Source organism: Phlebotomus papatasi, chromosome 3 (assembly GCF_024763615.1).
Source record: "Phlebotomus papatasi isolate M1 chromosome 3, Ppap_2.1, whole genome shotgun sequence".
NCBI lineage: Eukaryota > Metazoa > Arthropoda > Insecta > Diptera > Psychodidae > Phlebotomus > Phlebotomus papatasi.
The window spans coordinates 61,706,620-61,726,018 of record NC_077224.1 but is presented as its reverse complement, the minus strand read 5'-3'; the positions used below and the strand labels follow the sequence as shown (position 1 = coordinate 61,726,018).

The following is a 19,399-nucleotide window of genomic DNA, read 5'->3' as shown; positions in this document are numbered from 1 at the left end:
CAAAGGGGTAAGTCATAGGCTAAAGTTCTCGATACACTTACGACTAAGCCAAGAGATGACTTAGTGGGAAATGTTAGAAATATAGTTTAACCCGGTGGCAGCCAAATTCCCGAAAGCCAAAATCCCGAACGCCAAAATTCCGAAAAGGCCAAAATCCCGAAAGCCAAAATCACGAAATCCGAAATCCCGAATGTTCAAAATCCTGAAAGGGATGAAATTATATGGAGGAAACTGTTTAGAATAATTTCCCAAGACACAGAAGATTTCCCTTTACCTCCATCAAGCGCTGGTACAATCGTGGGAGTAGCTATGAGACTTTTAAGAATTCGGGATTTTGGCTTTCGGGATTTCGGATCTCGGTTTGGCCCATTCGAGATTTTGGCTTTCAGGATTTTGGCTTTCTTGATTTTGGCATGCGGGATTTTGGCTTTCGGGATTTTGACCGGAACCCCTAGAATGGCTCTTGGGAGAAATCGACGCCGCTCCGAGAGACATCTATGATGTCAATTCAAATACCAAGAAGAGGGTTTAACTCTTTCGCGTCCATAGGGTAATGTCATGACTCGGGGAAAAAAGTTTTTTTTGGGTATTTACATTAATTGAAATCTATCTGTTCGTGCACGACATCATAATAGAAGGATGTAAGATTCTTGGCTCATTTTCTCAAGACTCCAGTTAGATTTCAATTAATGTAAATAGCCAAAAAGAAACTTTTTTCCCCGGGTCATATATGACCCTAAAGACGCGAAAGAGTTAACTGTTGAGGTAAAGCTAGTGCTAACTGCTACACTTAAACAAATCTGAGAACAATATAGCATTTAGGTAATTGTTTTTTTAATCACTCTGTATAGCATTTTTAAAGAGCAAATTATAATTTTTTTTCGAAAGCTATTCATTAATATTTACTCATGTTTATTTGAGTTTAAAAAATGTTTTAAATTTATTTCGAACTTGTTCCAAACTCTATATGCTCTCTTGAAATTGAGCAATGATAGAACACAAAGGAATTAAAATATTTAATGACACTAAAAATCTAATGAGATATCGTTTATATAATTTATTCTTGCGATACTTTAATTTAGCATTTTCTTGATCAAATTAGACATTTAATCTTTCTGCACTTGGACTATGAGCCTATGTTTATATTTATTAGGAAGCAGACTGTCCATGAACACGTCCTAATTAGATACCCCTTTAACACTCTTTTCGAAGCCAGGGAAAGCTTGGCTGAATTACCATATATGGGAAAAGAATTCTTTAAGAAAGAAAAACGTTGAGGTGAAACAATCGTAGACCAAGTTCCATGAAAGAAACAACTTCGCAATACTACGATAACGAACTATCAGTCATTATCACCAATTTCATCTAATGGTTCTCCAAGGCCATGACCTCTATTCTAAATTTCTATTCCTACTACCCTCGATCAATTAGGTCATTGATCTAATCAGGATAACCGAATGTAAGACGAATCGGTTCAACAGGTAAAGTCCCAGCCGTTATTATGAATTCCTAGTGACTGATTTCTTTCGTTCAGTTAATAACCTTCCCGATTGGAGAGCCCTATCCGGTTGAATTTGTTCTGTACCGATTTGAACACTGAGAGAAATCCGAAAATGTTAAAATAACATTCCGGAAATGTTAATTTTACCCTGCAGTATTGATCCGAAATCGGTGTAAATATTATGCTTTTTAGATGTATTAGGTGTTGAAGTTACCCTTTTTTCATGTTGATTTTACCCTCAAAAGATGTAAAATTAACATTAAAAAATGTTGATATATTTTGAGACCCGAAAAGTGTTAAAGTTATGAGGAAAAAAGTTAATCGTAGCCTTTTTTTCTCAGTGAAAGCATATCAGAATGAACTTACCTAAAAACCCGTTGAAATTTCGAAAGTTTAAACCGACGAGTTACACAAAAGTGAGCAAGTTCATCAAAAGGACATTTATTTAGCAAAAGTAATTTTTGTTGCCATTGTAGACGATTGAAGTGTCAAGAATACCGAAATTCGAAATGGCAGAACTATCAACGATAAAGCGGCGAGTACGTGAACTTGCACTTTAGGCTTCCGGTAGAATTTCAAATAGGTTTGGCTTTGTCTCTTCGAAAGCTTATTACTGAATGGAACCATTACAAATTTTCTTGTCGTCTGAAATATAAATTAAGGCAATTCTTGACCAATTAGTAAATTCTGAAAAATAAAATATCTTACAAAAGATGTTTTTCGATGGATAAAATATTTATTGACTATATCGACCATATCTGTTAATTCCTTTTAAAAAATGGAATTGCTTTTAGCAGTTTTTCTTTGAAAATAAACCTTGTTAAGACACATAAATCAATTCTTTTGATACTTGTCAAAAGAATTCCAATGATATTTGCAAATCACGTAGAAAAGTCTGTAATTTGAGTGCATTTGGATGTCGCAGAACAGATGGAAGAGTACCATATTGATGTGGAATGAACAAAGTTTTGAGAAGTTTACATATACTCTCATGGATTCTGTATCATCTACTCCAACCCACAAAAATAAATATTCGAATTTCCTGAACATATAACCTCCGAAATATGGCTTCATGGGATACATTAAGGGCTCTCCCTGTAGCACTGGATTTTCAATCGGATTTTTAGCAAAATGTGTCAAAACTTTTAATGGATACACCAGTATATATTTTCAAGTGAAAATCATGAGTTGAATTTTAATGTGTCTCTAATATGTTGTCTTATGTATTTCCTCAGCTACTTTTTCTCGCTTGTCTGGATAAGGCACAAATTAGCATATTGCCTCTCCGACATATCAGAGTTCTTGCGCAGGAGACGACAGGGCATTATGGTGTCCCAATATATGCCCTTCCAATTTCATGTTAGATATTCATGTATTGATTAACGTTTTACGGGGGAGAACGATATTATGTTTTTTTTCAACGGATGGAGGTGCCTTATTTAAAATTGATTAAAATATGTAATTGTCTAACAAGGGGATGATTTGTGTGCGTGATTTGCGCGTGGACAGAGCAAATAAATTTATTTATGAGCCACATGATAAAAAAAAATTGTAATAAATGTGTGTAAAATTAAACTGTGCGTTAAATAATGTCTATAGCGCTTTTCACATAAATAAACGTAACATACATTATGCATACGGGAGCCTGTTGAAAATATAAATTGTAAATTTTTTGGCAATAAAAGAAAAGGAGAGATTGAGGGAGGTTAAAAGGCATGGAGGGTGCTTTGGAATAAATCTCTTGTCAACTTAAACGTTCCAGAAGATATTAGTATTTATGTTTAAAAAATTTAATAATGTAATAAATTGTGATTTAAACTTGTATTTAGATAAAGACATGAATAAACTTTCGAAGTTCTTTGAAGGATTCAGGAATATGTCTGAATATATGTCAAGAAAATAGAAATAATTTTTTACATAATTTATGTAAAAACGTTCCAGATATTTACATGAAAAACTAAATTTTAACAAAAATTTTTCACAATGTGTAGTGAACAAAATATCAGAAACTGTCGTAATGGTGTGGAATATAGGGTAAATGGAACGGGTCCTGATCAAAATCCCTAAACCAAAATCCCGAAAAGTGTCATAGCTACTTTATTTTAAGCAATTTTATTTTAATGTTAAAAAAGATTCTTTTAAATACTTTTGCTTTTACGCAGTGCAGTGTAGAAAAATGCTTCCTCATGTCTTTCAATATCCTTTACAAGGCTAAAAAAAAGTTTTGAAAGGCAATAGCCAAAGAAGCAGTAAAGATTGCCGTCTCGGTGGTCCGTCATGTATGCAAATCTCCGCGTATAAATTCAAATTTAATGAAAATTTATTAAAATCACACAGCTTGCCGCCGAGGGGAGGTAACGCGGAAATCGATTTGCACCCCGAACAAAATGCCACTTTAGTATTCACGCGATGCCATCGAGGGTGAGATGGTATAAAATTTGTGTGCTTTTCCTTCCAAAGCCATACATATATCCAAAATTGATTGTATTGTCGCTGTGGCAAGAACTTGTATCACATTTTTACCGCAATTGCTATTTTTTTTGTTTGTAAAATTTTTTAATGGAAAATTTCTCACACTAAATGCACATTTAATTGCTGACATTTTCCGCGAAAAATTGGTCTGGATTGCATTTCAGCGTAAATATGGTATTTATTAAATGTACCTCTACAGTGTGCTGTTGATGGATAACATTCTGTTAGTGATTGTGATTTGACACCAAATGTATCATTTGATAAAATTCAATTCGGCTTACAACTTGTAATTTATCAGTTTGCAGTAGAATTTTATTTTTATAATTTTCAGCTATACATTCAGCAAAAAAAATCAGGTTAATGAGTCAGAAAACCTTTGGATTATTTTTGCAGAATGATACTGAGAATTTTTGTGGTTTTCACTGGAAAGTCATTTGTGGGTGATTCATTAGGCAAGTGCACTTCGAAAATATCATTTTAATTATATGGAACTAATGGGACCGTCCGTGACTTAAGATTCAAAATTAATTATTAAACATGTCAATCAGAGATAGGAACTCGTTGGTGAATTAAAGATTATGAGTTTTTTACACAGAAAAATAATTGCATAGTACATTTTACAATATTTCCTTCTCGCTTTAACAATTTAAATTTATATTTTTATAAATTTTCTCTATACATAGAGCGTACTTTCTTGTCAGTCTCTATTTAGAAAACGTGCATTTTTTTAGTGTATATGTATAGGGGAGAGTGGGGCAGTTTCAAGATATATACGAGGCAATTTTTGAGAAAGATAAAATGCTTTAATTCGAATTTTATCGACAAAAACGGCTATAAAACATTTACAGTGATCTTCTGAAAAAATTGAAACTGTCTCATCGTTATACTGCCCTACACTCGCCTTCAGAGAAGTGCATTTTTGCCACTGACCATGCAGATAGCACGCGTCATGCTAAAAACACGCGTTATTGCTATATACTCTTTATGCAGAGAGCACGCTCTCTTAGCACTTACGGTTCATCCAAATATTCAATTAGTATTAATTGGTAATTATTAATTAGAATCGATGGCGATCAATCTTAACTAACCTTATTTCTATTTTGTGACAGCTTCCTTATCAACTTGTGACACTGATAAAGGTCAAACGGTAAGAGATATGGACTTCCGGTCTACGACGACCACACCGCCAATAAATCAACATTATCTGGGACAGTCTTTTTCTCCCTACTTCTTTAGTTCCCCTCCAAAACCATGTTTTTTTTTGGATTTTTTTCGAAAACGGCTCCAACGACTTCTTTCATTTTCGAATTTGTTTTAAAAGTAGTCAAGACGAATATTTTGTTCTAGGACATCTATGTCCGAAAACCGTTTCGATATACACGTGAGAGAAATCCGAAAAAGTTAAAATAACATTCCGGAAATGTTAATGTTACCCTGTAGTATTGATCCGAAATAGGTGTAAATATTACCCTTTTTAGGTGTATTGGGGGTTAAAGTTACCCTTTTTCATGTTAATTTAACCCTTAAAAGGGTGTAAAATTAACATTAAAAAATGTTGATATATTTTTACACCTAAAAAGTGTTAAAGTTATGAGGAAAAAAAGTTAATCGCATCCTCTTTTTTCTCAGTGTAGAATTTTCGAAGATCAAAGTTTAACCACTTTGACGGGCCTATTTTTCACCCACTGTACCTGAATTTGGATTTTTTTGAGAGGTCTTGAAATTTGCAACCCGACTGCATCGGATTTAATCGGTCATGAGTCAGTACAGTACCCGTAATTGATGTATGGTTCTCAAAAATATAAATTTATCATTTTCAATTTAATCGGTAGTAAAGCGATATGTACCCAAAGAGAAAGAGAAAAGTTATTACACGGATAGCTCTTTCTCGTGAGTTCGAGCACTCCGCAAAGCTGTAACGCATTGTCATCTTATTACTTATTATTCTTAATATTGATTATTTATATTGATTACTTTTCAGGCTTAATTTATTATAGTTTTACTTATTTTAGGTAGAAAGAGATGAAAAATCGTCACAGCTTTGCGGAATGCTCAAACTCACGAGATAGAGCTATCTGTGAATTAACTTTTTGCATACTTTTTGGATGTATACTGTTTTATTAACGATTAAATTCGCAAATAAAAAAATAATTTTGAACTAGAAAATTGTAAATTAGAAAAAAGCCTTGAGATATTATTTTTTTTTATTGCGTGTCATCCAAGACCAGAAGTTGATATCTTTTACCGTTAAGCTCCAGGATGGTGACAAGTTACAAAAAATACGATTATATAACTGGCTGTCTCTTTCAGTTCGAGCAGTAAAATAAAGATTTAAGAACCTTCAATACATTCCGATGAAACGAAAGAAAGTAGGGGAAAGCTTTTAGGCTTCGCACGCACTGTCATTTCGAACATTTGATATTTTTCCCAAGTTATTTTAATGAATTTAACGTATACATATAATGGCATAATAGATACTCTCTTAAGTCACATATTTCCTGAAAAAATTAGGTCAGATCGATCAGTTTTATAGGAATAGGGGAAGTGAGGGATGCTATTCACGCGCGAGCCTTCGAACAATCCGAGTTTTCTCTTTGTTTGAAAAGTGCTAGTTCCTCATTTCTTAGGCATTAGATAGATAATCATAAACCTCATCTTCACTGCAAAAATAGGCAACCTAGCCTTTCTTTCCTAGGTTCTAGAATCACAAATGCAAAAATGGCCTAAAATGGGAAATTTTGATGACTCACATTTCGTGTGATTTCTCACAGTTAAATTGATTTTCAGATATAATCACTTACACCAATAGATGAAGGGTTAATCTGGGTTGATATTTACGTAATATTTTTTGAATCGGAGGAAAATTATTTTCCGAGTGGCGAAAAAATCCTAAATACTACAATGCGTATTGGTTCAACCACTGAAAGTGTTATGGTTCGCCAACTCATCAGGTAACTCCAGCAGCTTAAAATCACAACATAACCTCAAAGAGGAAAACAAAGGAAAAGGAAGATGAAGAAAAGACAGCTGATAAATTTTTAGGGTTGTCACATTTGAAATTTTCATATTTCAGTCGATTTTTCTACATGAATTTGCAAGAAAAACAGTGCTTCAGAAATATTAGAAGAAAACTGTTTTAGATACCTTCTTTTAGTGAAATAATGCTTTCCGTTAATTTGTGGAACTTTAATCTAATAATCGGTAAATAATTTTTAATTGTGAGCAAGAGTTATTCCAGGAAAAAATGCAATGATGAACCTTAACAACCCATCGTGCGAATCTTGCCTCCATAGGCAAGGTTCGCACAAATCATCATACTTTTTTCATTTTCCTGTCCAGGAAAAAGAACAGATTTTACGGCAGTGAATGAGGCACGCATAGAAAGTTAAAAGACCACAGATTCTTGTGGTATAGCGCAATTGATTGTCCATTTTACCGTTCAGCCAGAAAAAAATCTTGAATATTGACTTCCAAAAAGCGTGCGAACCATGCCTCACTTCCCCTATGGGAAAAATATGGATCGTAGGAATTTAGAGTGCGTTCGAAGTCTGAAAGCCTTCCTTTATTACAATTTTCCTCAAAAATTCAAGACAACTCCATTAAAATCCAAATACTCGTAAATAAAGTTAATATGATATAGGCTACAACAAGGATTTTTAGGGTAAAAAAGCTCCGTACAGAGCCTATAATCCTTTAATACACAAAATGACGTTATTGATTTTCCCATGCAGCTCTACCAATCTACTGAAATGACCTTGTTTGCACCCACACTGTTGGTGTTTTTCCTAAAACTCTCTGCTCTATATGATATCACACTAAACTCTAATCCATCCATTTATGGATTTTAAAGTTTAACATCATCATTATCAAATTAAGCACCAAATTAATCCATTCTGGCTGATGAGTGATCAAAGAAGGGACAGTTAATGGTCCGGTGACCCCTTCGGAAGGAAAAGACCCATAGAAAAGTACAAGGGTTGCAAACATCCGACATGGAAAAAAATCTGCACACACAAACCCATCACCCTCCCAAAAATGGGTCCTCAGAGCCTGTTTCCCGGATCAATTTAATGCCTCGTATGAGTTGAGATGCACACTCTCCTATCGCAAATTGCAAATATTTATTTAACAATGACAAATCCCCTCGCTCTCGTTTTATATGTATGAACTTCATTTAGCTTTCAGTCATTTATAATCACAGCTTATGTGATCATACAGTTCAGTACAATTTTCCTGATTAGGCTTATAATTACGAGGTAGATGTTTTGAATATCTTTTGATATGTCACAAATCCATCCCTAAAAAATTCAATTAAAAAAAACCATTCTGTGAGTAATTAGTCACTGTAAGACGCTGTAAGATCTAACGTTGTCAGACGGACATTTCGTCCTTAGACGAAAATAGCGTTGAATCATTCCTAATAACGGTTTTCCAAGGTCAAAGGTTAAAAAGACACTTGAGAGCGCATTTATCAAGCGAATGGGGTCATGTTTAGACTCATTGGAAAGGTCTTGGAATTTCTTATAAAACTGAACCGGTCCCAATCGGTTCTGAATCGGTAATGACCCGGTTCATAGCCTATAACTAATTTTCTTTCGAAAATCGATGCTTTTAAAACAATTTTGGAGGATCTTTTGAATGATATGAATCGATTCAAATCGGTTGAGAACCAGTAAATGGTAAATGATGCGAAAGTGCTTCTGAAGTATATAGAATCTAAGTCACGAGTTCGAGCATTTCGCAAAGCCTGGGACGCTTTGCCATTCCTTTTTTCCTTAAGTTGTGAGACCTAGAAAAATATTTTATATAATTTTCATTCATTCCGTATTCCCAATTAGAATTTGAATACTATAAAATAGTTATTAATAATAATAATTGAGATTAATTCATACCTTTATTACAGTGCATCAGATTTTAGGGCGTTTAAAAATTTAACATTATTTCACAAATTACCACGGATGCGGATGACATTGTGCACTATGTGTGGCTTTGCGCCCTCTGTTCGTAAGCTTTTCTTTACTTCTAGAACTTAAGGGTGGTCTTTACGATTCGATCTACCATGTCTGATCGATGAGAATCGTTCTTAAATATTAGAATTAGAGAAAAGTTTACAAACAGTAGGGGGCAAAGTTACCCGCATCTATGGTAATTAAATATTAACAAATGCTACATAATTAAAAAATCACTCATAATAGAAAGAATCATAATTCCCATGAAAGAAAATATGCTTATCACTATCTCTATTTATGTAAATCTCTTCATTCCGGCAATATGTCACATCCACAGGGACTTCATTTAAAATACAATTAAAGTGTCGTAGCGTCGCCTCTCAAATGGGGAACTCTTGTGGGGTGGTCGAATGTATGAGTTGTTGATGCAGCGTCTAAGAGTGAAAATTGCTGAGGAAAATTCATTTTCGAAGTAGAATTTCTGCTATGGAGCTAGCCTTTCAAATTACTGATATCAAAGACAGAGTTAATTTCCTGTTTATATGGCTTTCAGTCCAAAGGAAATGCCATTACACATTTTTAGACCTCATTTATCTGTCATTTTTAGTTTGGAAAATTTTCCAAAGATAATATGCAATTTCAATTTCACAAAGTTCTATCTGTGGAACATAATCTCTCTTTTGGAAATAAAAATGTCATGCTTTTCTACTCACTGAATTTAATTGTTTCTGGGTAACCTCGAGCTATGAGTTTCAGTGCTGGGATTAAGGCCATTTCTAAACTTTATGGTGTCACAGAAGTCACTGAACCCACTGAATTTCAGAGAGAAAGAGGCTCTATTATCCAATTCCTTTGTTTAAAATTTATTTTAACATTTTTGTGTAATTTATTTGTCATTTAGTTGAATAATAAAACATTTAATTTAATTTATTCGGTTTAATCTGGATCCTTTAAAATGGAATCCTTTGATTGAGAATTTTTGAAGATGAATTTCTCATTCTTTATTGAAGACTAAACTATCATTCTAAGAATGACTACAGAACTTTAGTAAAAATAATAAAATTACTCTTATAAGCAGATAAATGTAATACCGAAGTAACATAATCTGACCATACTGTAAGGATTTATTACAGCTTCATTGAATTTTTTTCAAACCTGAGATATACTCAAATGGTTTAACTTCAATTATTAAACAAATTTTTACCCAAGGACGATACAATAATAGCAACTGATCAGTTGCTATTATTACGTGTACGTGTGTCACGCAGACTAAAAAAATATCATTTTTCCTCAACATCTTTTTCCAAGATAATAAAAAACTATTTAATTCATGATCATAACAATAGAAAATTTCAGAAAATAAAGTTTAAATTTTGTACTTTTATATGCTTAAGAACTTAAAATTAAAAATATATTATATTGAAAAAATTAGAGTATAAGTATGATGTTTTCCTGTCTTTTTAACCCATGTAACCCCTTAACTCTTTTGTGTCAAACTTTTATTCAGCAGATGAATTCATGTAAAATTGAGTTTTTCCTAATGCTTTATGATCAAATATAATAGTTCAGAGAGGAAAAAAAATTTCCATTGCGTGAAAACTCGGAAAAACTCCGGGCCATATATGACCCTGTTGTCCTCAAGGGAAGTGTACATACCATTTTCAAAATCTATATCACGGGCTTTTTAAGAATTTTTTTTGCTTGAAGTTATTAATTTGGTCAAAACCATGGCAAACTGGATTGTCTTGATGAACACTGTACTCCTGGTGTTCAAGGAATCTTCCTGGTAATCCCTTGAACAGTCACTGTCACAATATTTTGAGTGGTATTTGGCAAAAATAAACTTATCCACATATTTATTCACACACAATACAATTGCACAATATGAGACGCTTGCAGAATACTCTAAAATATTGCAAAATATGTTATAATTCATCATATATAAGATGAAATGTCCAAGAGCAAGATGTCCCACCTACATTTCACAAAAAAAAAACAATGTCCCAACTACATTTCGCTATAGGTTTGGGACTTAAACACTGTTACCCTTGCCGACAATAGGGTCATATATGACCCGTAAAATTCTACACACTTTTCTGGAAAATTGAGAGTAGTTTATTATATCAAAATATGCAATATACAATCTTAGGATATTCTATTTTGTGTTTCTAAAGAACTTTTTGCTGAAAAAGATAAATTAATATAAAAAATTTTGAAAAGAAAAGTTATTTCACAAAGTTCGAAATTAGTGATTTTTGATCTCAAATATTTTCTTTTCCTGAATATCTGGAGTCTTGAGAAAATTAGCCAAGAATCTTACATCCTTCTATTATGTTGTCGTGCACAAACTGATAGATTTCAATTAATGTAAATAGTCAAAAGAAATTCTTTTTTCCCCGGGTCATATATGACCCTAATGACGCGAAAGAGTTAAGATTAGGTTTGCTACAATCTTACCTTTACCATTAAAATTTTTCTTTTTCTGATCGTTAAATTGGCATTCTCTTATTGTATGATTTTATATACTCTAAGTTATATAAATCTACTCTTAAAACACCAGCTGAAATGTTAATGGTAATTTCCGCCAAAGACAACTCTACCGCACAACTATTACTTTCCCCGATTTTATCCGACTGGTACATCACCGAAATACAAATATTTTGTACTAGGGGAAAGTCGTCTGCCTTCAAACGAAAAATGGAGTTCCAAATTTAAGATTTTTTTCTGAAGAATCCACAAAATGGATTTTATTTTCTACTACACCAAAAAATTCTCTTGTTCATTCGGCGTATATGCTTACCTCATTTAGCACTTACAAGTCCTCAGTTTGTCCTTCTGAGGAAATTAAAAAAGTGATGTCGATTTGTATGAAGGCAGCTGGCATAGTCTGCCTTCAAACGCGAGGCAGCTGCCCTTAAATGTTTTTTTTTCACTGAGAATATTGAATCAATAAAACTAAATGAGCTATAAATGATTAGGTTGAAGCCTAACGCATTCACTAAAATCATCACTGCAGTCAAAAGACATTACACAATAACTTTTCTTCACATTTTTCTGAAGCACTGTTTTGCACTTGAAAATTTGGAAGAAAAAGCCATTGAAGTTGAAAATTGTCAACTTGAAACATCCCGGCCGGAGCAAGATAGCAGGTTATAAGTATTTGTATGACGTTCGTCAGAGAAAAGTAGGAGTTCGATTTCACATGTTTTGATGTATGGAAAGATAGGATTTAAAGGCACACGACATTATCATTTAAAGGCTGCTGCAGGGTGATATTTGCAAATTTTTGCCACCCACAAAAATTGTGTCATCTGAACCAAAATGTATTAACAGAAATATTAAGCCTGATTAACCTTCTATGAGTCACAATGGAAGATTTATTTGTAAAATGATTTTTACTATGAAAAATCACATGATTTGTGGAGCATCAAAATTACAGTTCAGAGCTCATTTTCATTTTTTTTTATCTAGCATCTAGGAAATAGGAGCTAGGCTCTCCATTTTTTGATGATTTGTGAGGATGATGGATAGCTAGTTAATAGAATATAATTTATGCTTTTGAGAACAACGAAAAAATCGCAACATTTGAAGGCTGCTGCATTTAAAGGCAGACGACTTTCCCCTATATATTAATCTCTCTGTAAACTATATTCAATAAATTTGTCATAAAAACAAATTAGGTGATAAAGCGTTCACTTTAATTAAGCAAGTAATTTGGACGCTTTACCGTTTCTAATTATAAATTTCTTTATTTATAAATTGCCCTCGTAAAGTTGTAGCTTTTTGAAATTTCAAATAAAGAATTAATTTTTATAAAGGAAAAAGAATAATTGAGAAAAAAACATTAAATAAGTTGTCCAATATTAGAATTTAAAACGAACAATTATTTATAGAACATTAGATTTGTGTACTTTTTTTAATATTTGGACATAAAAGACGTCTCTAGAGACTGTCACAAGGATTTATTACTCATAATAATTTTCGGAGCTTCTGCTTTAATTTCTGAACCCTTAGATGACCTCAGGAAAGAAAAGGCAACATTCTTCATGTGAAATTAATTGACTTTTGTGCCGGCTGTGTGCAAAAATGTGATATGCGTGGCTGAAAAGACCCTTCAATTGAATTTCCCAACTCCAGGATAATTGTAGATAGAAAGGACTTGAGCGTTCTTTTCAACCCTTTTCACATCTACGCTCCCAGATATGTGGCTCTGAATTCAATGTGAAAATTCTCGAAAATATGAATGGGAGAACCCTCATGATCTCGGAAAATTGTTTGATCCATAGAGAAAGAGAGACTGGAGATTTATCATGGGCTTCATCTGTGGACAAAAGGAAGGGAAAACACTGTTCTGTTCATCGATCAAAGAGCCAAATAATCCAGAGTATATTATCTCTAACTCACCACCTGAACTTTCTTCCAATTTTTAGCCCTGAAGAAAGGCACATTCATGGTAAAATCACTCACTTTGGCGGTTCTTTGATATCTTGAGCAAGTCTCATAGAAACCCTTTAGCTCCCAGTTTTGTTAGAATATAGTTTATGCTTTTGCCATTCTAACAAACCGTAAATAATTGAAAATATGTCTTCTATTCTGAGGCGGGAAGAGCTGTCCTCTTGCTTTACAATCAAATTGTCGACTTCCATTGGTTTGAGTTTTTTTTTTCTTTCTAGCTCCTTTCCCTCCCAAACCGCCAAAAACGCCCCTACAAAACCATTCACAAAATCTCTTCTGTACACACAAAGCTACAATTTCTTATCTGATTCTGTCACTGATGTGTTATTATTAAAGAAATATGCAGGCGAATTCAGCTAGAGACTCTAGGACCTTGTTATCTCGGGGAAAAGTCCTTTCGGTGGAAAAGCCGGAAAACGCTTCACCAACTGAAAAGGGGAAAGAAGTAATTTTGTGGGTAACTGTGCAATATTGTCTTCATTCTTTGTTCAACATGTTACAATATTACATGTGTAAAGCTGTTGCTGATGCCAACCACCTCAGTGTTTGGCCTTTGAAAATTACACAGAAGTTTGAGATTGTTGAAACCCTTCCTGGAACTTTCTATGATATCGGAAGTAATAAAAAGATCTGAAGAAAAATCTAAACGAGTTCCTTGGAAGGTTTTGATGATGAATGTACTTATTCTGACTCTAAAGAAATTGTACTTGATCTAAAACTATTGAATATTAAAAAAAATTAAAATAGGGTAAAATTTATAATTTCGGACAACGCGAAATTCCGAACAGAGCAATTTAAAGTTTCGGATTTTGATAATATTGGTATAAATTCAATAATACTATTCGAGACTTCTTTGAAGTTTATCTAATTAATCTTTATCACATTTTAAGAAGGTTGTCCGAAACTTAAATCGGTTTGTCCGGAATACCGCGTTGTCCGGAATTCCAAAATTCACTGTAGTTTCATTTCAACAAATCAATAAGAAATATACTTAATATTAAATTTAAAATTGGAACTAACTATCAATAAAATATGCTCTGAAAATTATATAATATTGAGAAAGTTGGTTGAATTTGGAATCATATCTATTTTGGAATTTTGAGATTCTCTGACTGTTTCTGATGGAAAAAGCGAAAAAGAAAACCACGAAGAAGAGTACATTCAAGAGTACTTCTTCGTTGATTTTTCCTTTTGCCATTTAAAACTATTACTGTGCTATCACACTTGCACATTAAAATTTTAATATGATTCACATTAATTGTCGCTGGTGAGAGTCCAAATGTGTAATTTGTGTGTTTGAATCATTTTATATTCAAAATTTGATCTATGTGTTGATAAAAAGGCAGACTTATCCCGCAAAATTTGATATAAATTGATTTATAGCATTAATGCGAAAAATTAATGCGATTTTCTCTTTAATTTTTTAATGTGAAAAATATTTATGCTTTAGGTAAATTTAAACTTATTTTTGCAGGCCAAGTCCATTTCTTTATCAATAAATAGAAAAACCCCAAATATTAAGTGACTCAAAGACACAAATAACATATTTGGACGGTCGCAAGTGACAATTAATGTGAATCACATTAAAATTTTAATGTGCAAGTGTGATAACGCCGTAGAATCTCACAATTCCAGATTAAACATGATTCCAAATTACCCCATCTTATCCTAATAAATAAATATCATAATAAAATGCAATAAAAAAAATTTGGTAGCATGGGACGAAAACCTATCGAAACTTTCGAATTCGTTGTTGGATAAATTTTATCAAAGCCACTAACGGTCAATCGCATCCAGTTTTAGAGATATCTTGGGATTAAAATTCTTAAGACATAGGTAGAATTACTCTATGAAACCGGTTTTATCTTAACAACCTTAACAACGGTTCATTGTATATTTTAAGTGTCACAGAAAAATTTGCAGAGGAGTGTTCTAGGAATAGAACAAATTATGGGGATACTGTCTTTTCTTTATCGCTGACTATTTTTAGATTTCGTTTCTCTAATCCTTGAAATTTTTTTAATTCGTAAAGACGATTCCATGTGACTATATTATTCCATAAATAACTTTTCCTTCTGGGGATTTATTTCAAGCTCTATACAATGTTTTGGGGATGTAATTTGTAAATTAGTCTGCATTTGACGAAAAGTTAGGATTGCTATAGGTTTCAGGGTAATAGAATACACATTTCCTCAGAAAATTTGATAATATTATTCTAACACCAATTTTTTCTTTCATTACAGGTAAGCCCAATGCTATTTGACAAACCCCAAACCACAGTCTTTAAGAGGTAAGGTTACATGCAATGTTTTAAGAATTGCCCAAGAAAAACTGACTGCCTTTTATCAGCCGAATTGTAATATTTTATCACACTTCCAAGATTAAATAATTATGTCGTTATTCGTACATTATTGTAATTACCTGAGGTAAACCGATGATCTAGTCAGAAAAAGCACTTTCAAGTTGAAAAATTACAATACTTGTTTAAAGGATTTATTTCAATTAAATGAGTAAAATGTCATTATTTTATGAATTACCAATGTTTTATGACTTGTCTTTATGACGGAGCCAAAAACATCATTTATTGCTACTTGGGATATATCTTGATAGTTCAACACCATCAAATGAATGCTTTTCCCAGTTATGTAAGCAATTTTATAAATATCTTTATAAAACAAGATTAATTGCACGTACCCCATAATACGATTTAAGAAAAAAATCAAGTAGTGTGGAGTAACCACTTATCGCCACTTTTAGGAAAAGTGAAATTAACCCTATAATAACTTTTGACCCCTTACAATCAGATAACTCAAATTTGACACAAAGTTATTTGGATATATTGGCTCTAGATTCGTCAAAACAAAAATCCTACAATTTAACGCGGGAGTACATAAAAAGCTGATTTTTATTAACAATGCAAAAATAACCACTTCGTCGCCACTTTTTACCCCTTTTCGCCAGTTCTGTAGCCACTTCTCGACACCCACTTAGAAAGGTTCAAATTCAATTATTTTTGGCATTATTATGCAAAGAATACATTTAGCATTTCTTTTTCCTCATGATCACCTTATTAATACTCACAAATTAAATGATTTTTATTCACTTTTATTTGAGAAATCAAATTATTAGACTATTGCAGAGAGTAAGCAAAGCAGAACTTACAACTGAGAATCTATAAAGTGAAGTTGGTTTCGCCTATTGAAAAGCAATGGCGACAGGTGGTGAATCAATTTTAGAATATTACCACTTTCCGCCATGGCCCATTTTTACATAAAAATAATATAAAATGAGACATTAACTAACTAAATACAAATTTTATGTATTCGCCGAATGCAATTAATTGTTCAATAGACAAATTATTTATTCAAAATCGTAAATTTTGTTCGATAAAAGTTTCATGGCACTTACTATATTTGGTAAGAAATATTGGATGTGATGCACTTGCTTAAAATATTCCCCTAAAAAATGCTAAAACATTTTAATTCAAAACAAAATTAGTGTTTTTCGACTCTATAAGTAACAGCAGTAGAGATACAAATAATTTTACGCCTAATTTATTTGACAAATAATGGAAAAATTGCAATTTCAATTTAAGTGGCTAGAAGTGGTGATTCCACTCTATTTAGAGATCATACTGAAAAGGGATAATTTCATAATTGCCAAAGAATCAATATAGCACAGAATCCTGAAGCAAAATAGCACCACTTAAATTTTTCCAGTTAGTCAACCTCAAGAAAGTCCTCAAGAATAAATCGCAATATGAGGGATTTAGGTTAAATCAACAGTTTAGTCATTGTTTGAATGCCAATTTCATTAAATTCAACCCTATTCAAATTCAACCCAATAAAATTCTGAGTTCTCTAGTGTTTCACTTGAGGAGCTATCAACAGTCAAGTCTTTCTTCTGGGGGCAACATTACATATTTCTGTGATGGTGTAGGACTTTTCATGTGCAATGGGGAACATAATATGCAAAAATTGACTCAATTGTGTAATTCTCCGTCATCTGGTGGAAAACACTGTGCTCAACACGGTATTCCTCCCTGGGCTCCCTTTGTCCTCCCCAACAGCCTGAGTGTAACTTGCAATAATTCCCAATTTTATTGCGTATCTCTTCCGCCTCTCAACGATGGAGATTCTTTCTTATTGGATTTTTCAATGTGAAGTATATTGAATTTAATGATGCACATATTCTAAAGAGCTATTCAAGATATGACAATGTATATTGTACAATAATCCAGGGTGAAGAATAAAAAATTTCCACATCCCCTTTCCAGCATTACAATTTTTTTCTCTCTTCAATACGCTGAAGGACAATTGTATGGTATTTAATTTTAGCTATGGCATACCTTTCAATCTCACCGTGATTGTACATGTATCCTTGCCAGGGAAGGGTCGTCATAGTGATGGAAGGCGAAATATGTTTCTCTCTAAACTTGAGACGTCTCCATTGAATTGTACGAAAGATGATATAATGCACACGACATAATCTCTGTTTCGGCAGCACCAAAAAAAAAAATGAAAGAAGAGGCGAAACACGCGTTACAATCATTTATTTGACACATGTCGCATCATCTATTGAACGGCCCTTTGGCGTTACCCTGGCAGCTCTTGAGGACCCTCCATATCCGAAAATTCCCCGTGTATTTTGCCAGGAGAGAGAACCCTACCCCCTTGGAATTGATCAGTGGCCAAACATCGACGAAGCATAAATCTGATTATTCATTCATTGAAGGAGAAATTGGGAATTAGTTTTGATTTGCTTTGGTCTCATCCACCATCGTACCAAAAATATTGCACAAACATTCACCCATGGACTATGTACCGAGGGATCAACGTTCAACCCCTAAACTACGCGAGGGATTTGCAATTTGAACTCCTCGAAAATGTCACAAACCGCCCTCGTGAGCCTACACCACAGATTTGTCCTATCTCAGAGGTCATGCTGCATTATATAATAACGCACTTTTATTTGTTGTTGCAAATGGCACTGCAAAATATTTGCCACAATACACCTGTTCACATTTTCAACACGTTCTCGGTGCATTAGCACTCAAAGGACTCTTTCTGTTTACCAATACGGGTTATGCCAAAATATCCCGCATTGGCAACTCAAAGGATTAATAGGGAATTTGCAAAGACTAATACTTCCCCATACAGGTCATATGGACTGGACAAATGTGTATCAATCTGCAAAGCAATTCCTGATATAAACAAAAAAATTGCTGCGAGCTTGGATTAATACTACGGAAGGGACACTCATACAAAAAATGTGAAAGTATGTTTTATATAGAGTGAGCTTTCAAATTTCTTCAAGAAGTGTACATACCTACACTGAGAAAAAAAGAGGGTGCGATTAACTTTTTTACCTCATAACTCTAACACTTTTTAGGTGTAAAAATATATCAACATTTTTTAATGTTAATTTTACGCCCTTTTAAGGGTAAAACTAACATGAAAAAGGGTAACTTTAACTCCCAATATACCTAAAAAGGGTAATATTTACACCGATTTTGGATCAATACTGCAGGGTAAAATTAACATTTCCGGAATGTTATTTTAACTTTTTCGGATTTCTCTCAAAGTGTATGTACATTTAGAAATAACGTCATCGTTCGATGAGGATGATATTCAGTTCTAGATGCCATCAATTTTTGAAAGTAAGGCTTCACTTCCGCCGGAATTTGGGTAGATGGGCTGTTCTAGAGCAGAATCACCCTTTTCTTCCGTAAGTATCATCCACGTGGAGGAGAATTAATTAAGTCTATTCTCCTCCTACATTATGTGCTCTCTTTAGATGAATAAACCAGATTGAACGAGTAGGACAATTCTGTAGCAGTATGATAATGTCATATGATAAATTTAAAATTTATTATGTGGTAAATTCGGAAGAACTCATTGTAAATCGCGACTTAAGTCAGATATTAAAAGCTTGATAGAGTTCCTTGCAATAGCTTCGATTTTTTGTTCAGATGACATTGTCATACTGTTACAGCATTCCCCTTCAGATGGAGAAAAGTTCT

At 33.4% G+C, this 19,399-nt stretch overlaps 1 protein-coding gene across 1 annotated transcript in view; it reads left to right on the top strand.

Moving 5' to 3' along the window:
- The window catches only part of LOC129807120 (uncharacterized), a 443,550-nt gene extending 425,655 nt beyond the window's left edge, over window positions 1-17,895 (top strand). Inside the window, exon 9 of the mRNA XM_055856165.1 lies at window positions 15,621-17,895. Coding sequence (XP_055712140.1) covers window positions 15,621-15,624 — 4 coding nt within the window. The 3' untranslated portion in view covers window positions 15,625-17,895. The remainder of the gene's footprint in view (window positions 1-15,620) is intronic.
- The last annotated feature ends 1,504 nt before the right edge of the window (window positions 17,896-19,399 follow it).